At 41.2% G+C, this 14,189-nt stretch overlaps 1 protein-coding gene across 5 annotated transcripts in view; it reads right to left on the bottom strand.

Moving 5' to 3' along the window:
* Positions 1-14,189, bottom strand: part of MPPED1 (metallophosphoesterase domain containing 1) — a 91,838-nt gene that overhangs the window by 50,284 nt on the left and 27,365 nt on the right. For all 5 annotated transcript variants that reach the window (XM_081191876.1, XM_081191877.1, XM_081191878.1 and 2 more), the window contains exon 5: positions 2,205-2,430. In XM_081191876.1, coding sequence (XP_081048002.1) covers positions 2,205-2,430 — 226 coding nt within the window. The remainder of the gene's footprint in view (positions 1-2,204; positions 2,431-14,189) is intronic.

Raw genomic sequence — 14,189 nt, 5'->3', positions numbered from 1 at the left:
AGACAAAAGTGATGATTTGGGGAGATGTATTTCACATACATCTCTGGCATCATGCCAACTTTGGCTCCAAGAATAATATTTCACATTTCTGATGACACGGGCTGTAGACTATAAAGGCTTATCCTATAATAAATCTTTTGGTCTTAAAGGTGTCTGAAGACTCTTATTTGTTCATTGTAACTATCAGGGCTACCTGTCTCAAATTTCTTATGTAGCCATTGACTCACACCATAAAACGTTGGAATCAAACACAACTCTGCAGAATTTCATACAGGAGTTCTCCTCAGACCCATGAGCAAGCAATCTTTCTTTTTTTATGTCGCCTTTTGAAATTAAAACCATGCTTGAGGCAGCTTGCTCTCTCTCTATATATACACGGACATATTGAACAATTTCCATATAAATAAGAAAGCTAAAATAGCAATACAAAAATTTGCTATCAATAACAGAAACGACCTCCCACCACCATTGCAACAAAACGTCCTAAACAACACCCCAGCCCAAGAATTTGTTCAGCAGCCTCAACTTTTGTAGCTGGAATTAGTCAGGGCCCCGCCCTCCCAGGTCAGGTGGGAAAAGGCCTGCAATGAAGGGGGCTGGTCTTCCAGGTCTTATAGCCAATAGGATGAGTTCCACATACTCCAAAGTAGCTCAACAGCGCCACCCGGAGCGTCCAGGATTTCTCACCTCCACTGTGAACCTGGATTAGTAGTTACAGTGGAATCTTGGTTCTCAAAGAGCTTAGTTGACGAACAAATTGGCTCCTGAACGGCGAAAACCCAGAAGTAAGTAAGTATTCCCATTTTCAAACGGTTTTCACAAGCTGAACATCTGATGTGGCTGTTGGCTATTGTTTCCAGGGCGCCTGTGCCAATCGGAAGCCGCACCTTGGTTTTCGAACATTTCGGGAGTCGAACAGACTTCCAGAACAGATTAAGTTCGAGAACCAAGTTTCGACCGATCAGAAGGTCGGTTGTTCGAATCCCCGCGACGGCGTGAGCGCCCGTTGCTCGGTCCCTGCTCCTGCCAACCTAGCAGTTGGAAAGCATGTCAAAGTGCAAGTAAATAAATAGGTACCGTTCTGGCGGGAAGGTAAACGGCGTTTCCATGCGCTGCTCTGGTTCACCAGAAGCGGCTTAGTCTTGCTGGCCACATGACCCAGAAGCTGTACGCCGGCTCCCTTGGCCAACAAAGCGAGATGAGTGCTGTAACCCCAGAGTCGTTTGCAACTGGACCACATGGTCAGGGGTCCCTTTCCCTTTACCTATTAGTTATTATTATTATTTATTCAATTCATATCCCTCCTGAAGGCACCCAGGATGGCACCCATAATAACTAGGCTCAAAGTAAATTCCTGATTGGCCACAGAGACCAATGCCATTACAGACAGAGCACATCTCATGACTGGGCAAAACATCAATCTTTTCCTGCTTCTTTTGCTCTCAGGTTCCCATAGACTTCAAAATGGGTTGAAGGGAGGAACCCTTGGCAGTAGGGTATAGAAGCTTCTCTGGCAGCTGAACAGTCCTTTGATATGGCAGGAGATTCACTGTGTGTGGTGGCAACCTATCATCATTCTTTTGTTTTTATGGGAGATCTTATGTAAGATGGGGTCTGCCAGTAAGGAAAAGGCTTCCCTGCCTCCGATCAAAGCCCTATCTGAAAATGCCAGGGATTATTCTGGGTTTCAACACATCTATCATGCCTCCTCTTGTGTATGAAGGAAGGCAGAATATGTATATCCTTCCATGCTATACAGAGTTTTTATAAGGATCTGTATTCAAATATTTATAATCTGCTCCCTGATAAATTGAAGACACTTTTTAGTTGATCAAAAGTTCTTATAAATTCATCTAATTTATAAATCATTTAACTGTTGAAACCTTATTATAAAATATATGGAATGGTTTCTACAGTGCTTTTTTTCTAGAAAAAGAGGTGCAGGAACTCCCAAGAAAAAGAGGTGCACTGCTGCCCAGATCGCAGCGACCTACTGCAGGCCGGCTCCAGCATGCAGCTATGAGAGCCATTCCGGCAGCAACACTAAAAAGGTGCCGGAATGCAACAAAGGGGTGCCGGAATTCACCACACAGTAAGTTCTGGCTGTAAAAAAAAACCGGGTTTCCATTTTTTCCTGTTGTATAACCATCAAAATGAGAACAATTTTAGAATTAATCAATTCTGTTAAGTTTTTAAATACTTACCAAGGGGAGCCATATATCCTGAATCCCCTTACTGTCACTTCTGAATCTTGAAGGTATATGCAATTTGTTAAGAGAGACTGCACATTTTCGTAGCTTTCTGGCTTCAGCTTGGATACAGAGGGAAAGTAGTAAAAGTCCTGCTTGATTAAGTCCGCCATGAACTCTTGGTCAAACGTCAGTTCATGATTGCCTGCTATCACAATCTTGTATTCATATGGTAGGCTGCCTAAATGGTAGGGAGAAAACACAATAAACCCATTTATTGTTACACTTATTTTTAAAAACCCCAAAATGAAGTATGCATATTCAAATTATGCCATCGATGTTGCCAATCATTCCAAAGGAAGTCCAAAGATGAAACTCATAGTGATTATACCTAGGAAAGCAATATGGCTTGCACTTCTTCAAGTTCTTGGCAAGTCAAACCCTTTAAATATTTGCTTCTTGTGGGATAATAACCAAAGTGAAGAATTGTTCAGCAATTTTTGCACATTTGTAGAAATTTTACTTACCATAATAAAAAGTTATAATTCATTGCAAATTAAAAGTAAATTTCAGTGTTTCACAAGAATAGCTGACAAATCTGTTTGTGTCATTACTAAAAGTATCAAACATGTTCAGGTTTTAAGTATATTTTACGTTGTTTAAATGCATGGCCATTATTTGACTAGTCAATTGATCAACTATTTATGATCCAACTTTGTTCCCCAAGCACTGTTCTCCTCATTTGAGTTGTCATACTAGAAGTGAGGTCAACTACACAAAAAGCACCTGGAAGGTAAAAAAACAGGTGTGGAGAAAGTTCAGCGCCTCTTACTCAGGTACATATTTTGCTATTGAAATACCTGCTCCTAGTGTGTTTATGACATTTCCATAGTTAAACACACAAAACACATCTATCACATCTCACGTGGCCCTAACTGTCAATATACATTAGTATAGTACTTCGGTAAATATCCATTCTTACCCATTTCCCCCCTAGACACCTATTTTTCCATACAAGCTAAAATGGATCCCCCTACCCTGAAATCCTATCAAAATTACTCATCTACATGAATATTGATTTTGAAATGATAGCTAACAAATCTAGCTTTAATATATCCTGGACATATGTACTTTTTAAAATAAAAAAGCCCACCCTCTTTCATCTCTATTCTTTACTGCACATCAGGATTTTCTGCCCTTATGATAAAATTAGATTTATTCAAAACTCTTCTTGAAATTTAAGATATAAGTTCAATTGCAGTTTGAAAAGACTTGTCTCCTTTTCATATATATGTTGACACCAACATGAGCTGCTAATATCACACAAGTGCTATAGCTGTTAACAAGCTTCAAACTAGTATCCTTATAAAATATAGAAGAAAATTCAATACAGTAGTACCTCAGGCTACATATGCTTCAGGTTACAGACTCCACTAACCCAGAAATATTACTTCAGGTTAAGAACTTTGGTTCAGGATGAGAACAGAAATCGTGCAGCAGCGGCGCAGGAGGCCCCATTAGCTAAAGTGGTGCTTCAGGTTAAGAACAGTTTCAGGTTAAGAACGGACCACCAGAACGAATTAAATACGTAACCAGAGGTACCACTGTACTAAACTTGCATGAACAATTCCATTTCCACTGTGATTTCTAAATGATTTCCAGCTCATCTAAACCTACTAAATCTACTAAACTAAAACCCTTAAGCTGGATATAGTTGTTGCTTCAAATAATGTACTGTATTTATGTCATGCTGCTATCTATGGATGTTACTTAAGCAAATTATCAAATGACTTTAAATGTACAGCAACATTTATCATAGAGGTAGCTGCATCATTGTGGTTATAGGTCCATCAGCTGTTCAATTAACAACTCTATTTTTGATGAGTTTGCAGCACAGCTTTTTTCAAGCTTCTCCATACCTAGTGGCAAGTCAGTAAGCCTTACATTACAGAAAATGACCTGATTATTTTCCCCAAACTAAATATTAGGCCATAATATGATAAATATTCATGCTTGCTCAACCACAGAAGAACTTGCTGTTCAGTAGTTCTCATTCACAGAGCTATATACAGTGGTACCTCGCAAGACGAAAAACTCGCAAGACGAAAGAGTTTTTGGCTTTTTGAGTTGCTTCGCAAGACGAAAACGTCTTGCAAGTTTGTTTCCTTTTTCTTAAAACCGTTAATACCCAGGGTGCATTGCTTCGCAAGACGAAAAATTTGCAAGGCGGAAAAACTCGCAGAACGAATTAATTTCGTCTTGCGAGGCACCACTGTATGTTCAGATGCACAAATAGTTGCCTGCTTGGAGCCCTGGTCCCCAGTATTTGACATCTTGGGAGGTACTGGTCCATGGAAGCAGTAATGAGTTGGAAGAGGGCCAATAAACTTAAGCCATATCCTCACAAGACAGAGGCACGGGTGGTTTCCCTGCCTGGAAATTGGGTGAATGGTAAAGCTAAAGGAAAAGAACCCCTGGACAGTTAAATCCAGTCAACAGTGACTATGGGGTTGTAGTGCTCCTCACATCAGGCCAAGGGAGCCACCATTTGTCCACAGACATGATCAACATAACTAAACCTCTTCTGGTGCAATGGAACACCATTACAGAAGCCAGAGAGGACAGAAACACTGTTTACCTTCCCACCGCAGTGGTACCTATTTATCTACTTGCACTGGTATGCTTTCAAACTGCTAGGTTAGCAGCAGCTGAGAAAGAGCAATGGCAGCTCACCCAATCATGTGGATTTGAACTGCCAACCTTCTGATCAGCGAGCCCAAGAGGCTCAGAGTTGCACTTACCCTCAAGCGTCAGATTCAGTGCTGAACTTGAGGTTCTGAACTTGCAAGGAGTGACTATTTCCACTGTGTATTAGGACTGAGTATTAGCTGTGGTTGTTCCCGGACCACGATAGCCTGGCCACACCTCTTCCTATATCAACCAATTTGGACTCTGAGGTTGGCAGAGGTCACCCTTTTGTTGTCAGCTGTTGCACGGCAAGTGGCAATACGGGATCAGTCCTTATTCATAATAAAAACCCCAACTAGAACTCTCTCCCTCAGTAGGCATAGAATGACCCAGCTTTGATGGAATTCAGGCATCAGGTTAAAATAAGGTTACCAGATTTTTTCCAATGAATCCAGGGACACTTTTCAACTTCAATGAATTTTGTAAATTTGTAAATCCGGGGACTGTCCCCAGGAAACGGGGATGTCTGGTAACCTTAGGTTAAAATCTATCTGTTCTCCCAGGAATTTAGTGAATCTAGACAATTTGAGATCTTGAGATGTGTCAAACCACTGCTGGTTTGTCATCAATGGTGGTTTTAAAATTAACTTAGTTTTATATGTTTGTTGTTTCTTTGTATAACATATTGTTTTATAGTACATTGGAAATGGCTCTGATTCTTTTGAAATGAAGTACAGCCTACAAGGTTAATGAAATAAATTAAATTAGCAGCAGAGCTTTGCATCCCACATTCAGAAGATCCTATGTTCAGTCTTTGGCTTCTCCAGCTAAAAGGAACTAGTAACAGCTGATATGAAATACCTTTTCCTAAGTAGAAAATATTTATCTAAATGGACAAGTACATTCTGTCCTGGTACAAGGCAGCAGCTTCTTATGCTCCTAATCAAATGCACCGAGAAGCCATTCAAAGTGAGGAAGCTACTCTATCTGAAGTAAATCACTGGACTGGAGTGAGCAGGATGGGATATGCCAATCAAATAAGTTAGTAAAATGTGGCTGCACTAAAATCCTACTAACACTAATCCACAGCTACTCCAGTATAGATGGTTGGTGGAGTGCTGTCTTATGATCTAAAGTTAAATTATGCAGAATACTTTTGCCATTCCAGAGTACTCTGAAAGCATTCTTTTGCAAGGTAAATTGCTTCTGCATTTGGGCTTCTTTTATGAATTAGAAAGATAACATACAATTTCCCATCACTTAAGCATAACGTAACAGACATGGCATGGCAATTACCACAAATATTGAAAATCCTTCTGTACTAGAAAGTCTTGTGTATTATTTCCAATGATTTCGAATTAATTTCCAAGACCAGGATGTAAAGAAATATGCAACTGTTTCTCTGCCTAACAGACAAGTTTTTCTTGAGCAGCAGAAGTACTTTACTGCATGACAAACCAGTTTTGAAATTTACAGGAGTTTGAAAACCAGTTCTTAACATAGAAAAAGAGCCTGCCTTTCAAAGAAGAGGAAGAAATTGACTGGGTGCCCATTTAGGCATGTCTAAATTAGCTTTTCAGATGCTAAATCAAATAGTGCAAATTATTAATAAATAACAGGGCACAGTGATTAGCCTAATATATAAAATTTGAAAACTCTTACCCTTTGACATATTTCCTAATATGATCAGGTTAAAAGAAGCCCTCAATGTAAACTTTTTCTGTCTCTCTTTATGGTGTTCTGTATACTGCCTATGTTTTTGGTGTAATAAGAGAGAGAAGAACACTTGTAATATAGGAACCCAAGAAGAATGTGGGTTGGGGAAACTGTAGATTATTGGCCAGCTCAGAAAGCGGTAGTGGGAAATCGCAGTTTGGCTCCTTGGTGTTTATGCTGTTGGATCCCAAAGGTTCCATCTTGTCTCCCATAGCATCTATTTGAAGCTGCTGAGTAAGATTGTATGAAGATTTGGAGTGAGGAACCATCACTATGCTGATGGCACCCAGCTCCTTTTTGTTGGGACTCAAGTGAGATAGTAGACATGCTGAAACAACATCTGAAAGCAATAATGGATTTGATGAGGGCCAATAAAATGAAGTTTAGTCCAGGTGAGACATTGTAGATGTTTGACCTAACCAGGGAGATGATGTTCAATCTATTCTGAATGAAGTTGCAAACCTTCTAAAATATTAGGTTCAATGCTTGGTGGTTCACGTAAGGGTGATACGTAAGTTGCAACCCCTTTATCAGCTAGCATGGTCACAGTGGCCCGTGACCTGTTAACCTCCCAACTTGATTACTACAAAGTGTTATACATGGGGTTGCATTTGAAGAGTTACCAGAGTCCAGTTAGGCTGGGAACGAGTAGAGAATATAGTCAAGGGACCCAAGGGACTGCCATTTTCACAGATACCTGCCTGAGTCCCTCATTTATCATCAGAAGTCTACATTCAGGTCCATACACCATCTGATGGCAGATGAATAGTGACTGGGAACAGGGTTTTCTCATTTGTAAAAGCTCATATATAGAATTCCTTCTCCAAAGAAGCTCACCTGACACCAGCTCTGAGTCTTCTCAGCTCCACTGCCCATACTTCCAACATGTTTTAGAATTATCTTTATAAATCTACTGTATTTCTTGTTTTTATTGTAGCATAAGCTTTTGGGGACTAAAGTCCAATTCACCAGATGCTTGAAATTTAATCCTCAGTTGGCAGGTGTATATACATCTATAACTAGAGCAAAATATAATTAGCAATTTTTCTGATTTTTTTTGTGTAACTGCATATTATCTATATCCCTAACTTCTTCACCAGTAACTTTGTGAGTGTGAGTTCTGTTTTCTGAGACCCTATCTGCCTGCGGACTGTCTCGCCAGAGTGGTGCATGCTCTGGTTATCTCCCGCTTGGACTACTGCAATGCACTCTACGTGGGGCTACCTTTGAAGGTGACTCGGAAACTACAACTAATCCAGAATGCGGCAGCTAGACTGGTGACTGGGAGCGGCCGCCGAGACCATATAACACCGGTCTTGAAAGACCTGCATTGGCTCCCAGTATGTTTCCGAGCACAATTCAAAGTGTTGGTGCTGACCTTTAAAGCCCTAAACGGCCTCGGTCCAGTATACCTGAAGGAGCGTCTCCACCCCCATCATTCTGCCCGGACGCTGAGGTCCAGCGCCGAGGGCCTTCTGGCGGTTCCCTCATTGCGAGAAGCAAAGCTACAGGGAACCAGGCAGAGGGCCTTCTCGGTAGTGGCGCCCGCCCTGTGGAACACCCTTCCAGCAGATGTCAAAGCGATAAACAACTACCTGACATTCAGGAGACATCTTAAGGCAGCCCTGTTCAGGGAAGTTTTTAACGTGTGATATTTTATTGTATTTTGGGTTTTTATGGAAGCCGCCCAGAGTGGCTAGGGAGGCCCAGCCAGATGGGCGGGGTATAAATAATAAATTATTATTATTATTATTATTATTATTATTATTATTATTCACTTCATTCTTTAATTTGACGGTATCAGTCTAATGGGCATGTGTCTGTCTATAGCTTATAGCTGATAATTGTTTTGTTTATTCATTTTGAACATTTATTTTACCAATTAAGGAATATGAAATGGATTGGGGGGAAATGTTATGTGCCAGCTAAAACACAGTATTCCAATTTTCAAACTATTGTGCACTTTATAGCGAGGATTTCAGCATTATGAGACACTGTGGTCCGTATTACTGGAGCAACAAAAGTAGGATATCACCACATTTCTAGGGCCCCATTCACCTTATTGTTCATCATGTTTTTCAAGAATAAACAAAATACTGCCAAGGTTCTGAAAACCCGTTTGTAGTACTTATATTACTCAAAATGATTCCCAGCTTTGATTTATTACACCTACACCAGAAAGGTCACCTTAGCACTTAGGCACCCTATCTTTCCTGATCACAGCCTTCCCAGCAGCCCTACGTTTTATAAAAAGCAGGAAGAGCTTAATTGCAAGCTCTTGGGCAGAGGACGGAGGGTGACAGGAGAAGCGGGGGCAGCTGCAGTTGTACATTAAAGTTTACAACTTTTGAATGGTCAGCAGAGCACAACATGGGCAGAGGACTTCATTCCAAAATCTATTACTGCTTTGTTGGATGCAAAGTACTGATGGGTGAGCTCTCCCAAACTAGCTGTAGATCAACTAGGAGTTTTGTTATAAGAAGAAGAATAAGAGTTTGGATTTGATATCCCACTTTATGACTACCTGAAGGAGTCTCAAAGCAGCTAACATTCTCCTTTCCCTTCCTCCCCCACAACAAACCCTCTGTGAGGTGAGTGGGGCTGAGAGACTTCAGAGAAGTGTGACTGGCCCAAGGTCACCCAGCAGCTGCATGTGGAGGAGCGGAGACGCGAACCCGGTTCCCCAGATTACATGACTACCGCTCTTAACCACTACACCACACTGGCTCTCATAATTTTAATCTTATAATTTGTTATAATCTATGGTTCGGTTGGGAGATATGTTTCCTATCTATTAGTGATCATTGCTTTTAGTTTGTTATTGCTCATTTTAATGTTATATTTCCTTGAGCTGTGTTGTATGGGTTTTTCTACTTTGTGTGTTGTAAAATTGTCAATAAATAAAATAAGTAATAATAACAACAACCAGTAATGAGCCAAGTTCTGCCCCCAAAATCTGAAGAAAAAATATTTTAAGCCAATGTAATCCATGGTTTGACAAAATGAACTTCCCCATCACCACCAGCCCTCCCCATTCCTGAAAGATCTCACTGCCTGCCCGCCCGCCCATGCAGCAGGATAATACAGGGAGAAGAGACTAAGAAGGCTTGCTGCTTCCCTTTTATCTTCATTTCCCAGGCAAGCTGTGCAGCCAATGGGCCAAATGTCCTTTGATTTTGTAGTGCAGCATTCTTCTGGTCAGTGCCCCACGCACATGAAGTGGGGAGGACAGAGTCAAACCTATCTCCTCTCTTCTGTCAATCACTGCTATTTTCCAGAGAAAGGGAGAGGGTGTTTTGGGAAGTAGTAAGGATTTTAGAGGGACGCGGATTTTTCAGAGGGGCACGGGTGGCGCTGTGGGTAAAACCTCAGCGCCTAGGACTTGCCGATCGCATGGCCGGCGGTTCAAATCCCCGCGGCGGGGTGCGCTCCCGTCGTTCGGTCCCAGCGCCTGCCAACCTAGCAGTTCGAAAGCACCCACGGGGGCAAGTAGATAAATAGGGACCGCTTACCAGCGGGAAGGTAAACGGCGTTCCGTGTGCTGCGCTGGCTCACCAGATGCAGCTTGTCACACTGGCCACGTGACCTGGAAGTGTCTGTGGACAGCGCTGGCTCCCGGCCTATAGAGTGAGATGAGCGCACAACCCTAGAGTCTGGCAAGACTGGCCCGTACAGGCAGGGGTACCTTTACCTTTACTAAGGATTTTAGAGAGACAGCACAGATAGAAGAGGGAAGCTGGGAATTCTTCTATGGCTTGGATTTTCTATTCTTTTAGCAATGGATAGAAGAGATGACAACTATTGCAATATATGAACGGTTTACTTTTAGACGCAGATTGTGCACAGATAAATAAAATTCTATTTGGAATGCATTTTTAAAAATTATCATGTCATGTAAGTAATTTCACATTAGTTGGGATAACTGCATTACTTGTATACCTATAATTTGTGTTGTATCACTGTTTCAAATATTTTTTCTTTCCTTTCACTTCATTATCTCTCTCTCTCTCTCTCTCTCTCTCTCTCTCTCTCTCTCACACACACACACACACACACACACAAGCTGTGTAACGCATGTTTAGATCTCTGAAATAAAAGTAACAGTATATGTTAATGCCAAAGTCCAGCAATGGGGGTGGTGCAAGCAGGGGGCATCTCCTTGTTTAGCGGGGCAGCTGCTTCCCCTCTGCCTTAGACCAGCCTAGTTTACCAGTGTTTACTCTCGGTCTGTGTGCACAACATTTCTGATCTGCTCTAGATTCCACATAGACTTGTTCCTTCTTTTGTTGGCTTTAATTGCTGCAAGGAGCATCAGTTCTAGAACCGAGCCTAATCATTTTACACGGCTATGCTTTTGTAGCCTTTCCTACGCTATGTGTGAAAATAAATAGTACAAATGATAAACTAACCTCAGTGAGACATATACACAAGCTCCTAACAGCAGTTTGTGCTCTGTTTTTCTGCAGATATTTTATTGAACAGATTTTAGTATTCTGTAAGAGCACTGGCAACCATATAAATGCTCACTTAAGGCTTTCACTTTCTCATTTCAACCTTTTAGAATACTGAAGTGAGTGATACGGTAAAGAGAGTGTAACTGTCTTAGATTGCATTTTAAGCATCTCATTGACAGTTCTGTGTTTAAACACTCGGCTGATGTCTGGGAAATTTACATTAACATTGAAAATGAATACACCTTATTAAATAACCTATAAACTGTTATATCTAAGCATCATTGAATAATAAAAGCTAGCAATTAAATTAAACATTAAAATATCAAATAAATACTACAACCCAGCACCAATATTAATAGGAAGGAAAAAGGTGGGTGTGGGTGTATACGCGCACACACGGGAGAAAAACTGTCTTGGCTCAAAAATATACCTCCATTTTGAAACTAGACCAATTTACTTAAAAGAAGGTGTCACTGATTTCAATACAAGTTACTTCCAAGTACATGTGATGAGGATAACAGCTTTCCATATCCAATATTACATTTATAGTGGTCTGACAAGTCATTTTCTAAGAAAATTGACTAGAGTATACTACCTTACTTGGTATACCCTCCACTGAACTCAATGGGACTTGCTTCTGACCAGTGATGTGGGTTTTCTAGAAAAAAATCAATTGGGATATTTTCTGGGGGGAAATCCCTGGGCAAATTCAGGCAAAGGTAAAAACATTGAAACTGCCATACAGTGGTGCCCCGCAAGACGAATGCCTCGCAAGACGGAAAACTCGCTAGACGAAAGAGTTTTCCGTTTTGGAGGTGCTTCGCAAAACGAATTTCCTATGGGCTTGCTTCGCAAGACGACAATGTCTTGCGAGTTCCTGCTGGGTTTTTTCCCTTCCCCCCTTTTTCTAAGCCGCTAAGCCACTTATCAGCTGATCCGATAAGCTGATAAGCCGCTAAAAGCCGCTAAAAGCCGCTAAAAGCGCTAATCCACTAATCCGTCAACGGGCTTGCTTCGCAAGACGAAAAAACCGCTAGACGAAGAGAATCACAGAACAGATTCTTTTCGTCTTGCGAGGCACCACTGTACTTGTTTAGTACTGCATTTGCAATCTGCCCCATTCGTTGTTACTAATGGACTTTTGAAACAGATTTTTTTTCAACAACAAAATAAAGCGCTGGATAATTTACCTCTCCACATCACTGCTTCTGACTATAGACATGTAGAGGATTTTTAAGAGAGTAACTATGGGATGTACTACATGAGAAATCTTCTCTACAATCCTTATATGGAGGCCATTTACTGGTGCTGTTTCTGAAGTACATCGCTAACCTACAGTTAATTACTATTAAAATAAATGCCATTTTATGATTATGGTATGGAAATGAGTACCTAAAGAAATGGCACTATCCAAAAAAGTTGAGAGGGGGATTTAGTAAAAAAATGAGAATAGGTAGGGAGATACTTCTGAGAAGTTGTGCATATTGCCTTTAAAAGCAAACAATACTTAGATTTTGAAACGCAGGAGATGGCAGGAGACAAGGCATGAAAGCCTGGGCCCACTGCTTTGCGACAAGTACCACCTGGTGGCAAATACCCCCTTTCAGGTGACTAAGAGAGTTGTGGTGGGGCAGCTGCAGGGACTCTTGCGTATTTCAACCCCCAACATTCTGGGTTCAGGCCTGATTATGGGACTGAATTGGCTTTGGCTGACCTGATGGATGGCCTTTATTGGGAGAAGGAAAGGAGGAGCGTGACCCTGTTGTCCTTACTCGATCTCCCAATGGTCTTTGATCTTGGTGAGATGGTTACTGGAGGCAAGATTTTACAGATCTTATATCAGTTTCAGAGAATAGTATTAGATGATTGTTGCCATGGTCTGCCACCTTGTCAGCAATATGAAGCCATTAGGGGGTTGGGAGCAAAGAGTCATCAGTAGAGTGATGCTATCTACCTCTAAGATGTGAAGCAGGAGAGGTCATGCTTGCAAGCCATGTACCTGTTGCCTGGACTGTGGTGGGTTGGATGAGGAAGAACAAACTACCTCTGAATGCTGACAAGACAGAGGTGTGCGGGTGGGTGGTTCCCAAGTCTGGGTTATTGCTCAGTTGTTCATAGTTTGCAGGTCCTCCTGGATCCATCTCTGTCCCTAGAGGCCCAGGTGACCTCAGTGGCTAGGAGTGCCTTTGACCAGCATCAGCTGGTGAGACAGCTACGGCCATTTCTGGACCTGGATTATCAGACCGCTGCTGGTAACTAGATTACCTCAATGTGCTCTGTGTAAGTTTGCCCTTCCGTTTGGTTGAGAAGCAGCAGCTAGTGCAGAATTCAGCAGGTGAATTGCTCACTGGGGCAGACTAGTATCACCATGCTACACAAGTGCTGAAAGAATTGGGCTTGCTGCCAGTTCAGCTGAGCTAAGTTCAATATTTTGTTTCTGGTGTACAAAGTCATACACAGCTTGGGACCAGGATACCTAAAGGACTTTCTCACCCCTTATATACCCAATCTATATGATCTTATCAAGAGGTCAATACAGGAATCAGGCCTTTAGGGTGATGGCACCTGCTCTTTGAAACTCCCTCCCATTAACTAACAGGCAGGTACCACCTCTGTTGCCTTTTGGTTCCTACTTAGGACCTCCCTTTTAAAACAATCCGTTTTAGTGTAGATATTCATCCCAGTCTGCATCTGTGTTGGATTTGAAATTGTTTTTAATATTTTGAATTGTATTTAATTTTCTGTATATATGGAATTGTTTTTAACAGCTGATGTTTTTACTGTGAAATTACTTTGAGCTATTTTATGGGAAGCCATTTATAAAAAGAATAAAATAAAATAAATAAAGTTGGGCAACACTTGGAAGAATGCTTGGAAACTTCTGGAAGAATGTAATAAGCAAACACAAAGAAAAGTGACACAACTATGAAAGAAGGACAGTTTGATAGGCATTAAAAGATGAGAAAAGGATTTCTGAGGCTAGAGAAAATGGTAGAATATATTTGAATATGAGAGGAACCAAATCTAAGAAAGTAATAAAAAAAAGTTGTAAGGGGAGGGTTAAATAATGCAATCTGGGATGCAGCAAGAATATGTGGGAAAGGGTGAAAGCTCTTGCCATATGGTGTCAATTATTCCTTCA

This window comes from Podarcis bocagei, assembly GCF_964188305.1.
Source record: "Podarcis bocagei genome assembly, chromosome: 4".
NCBI lineage: Eukaryota > Metazoa > Chordata > Lepidosauria > Squamata > Lacertidae > Podarcis > Podarcis bocagei.
This window is presented reverse-complemented; position numbering and strand designations above follow the sequence as displayed.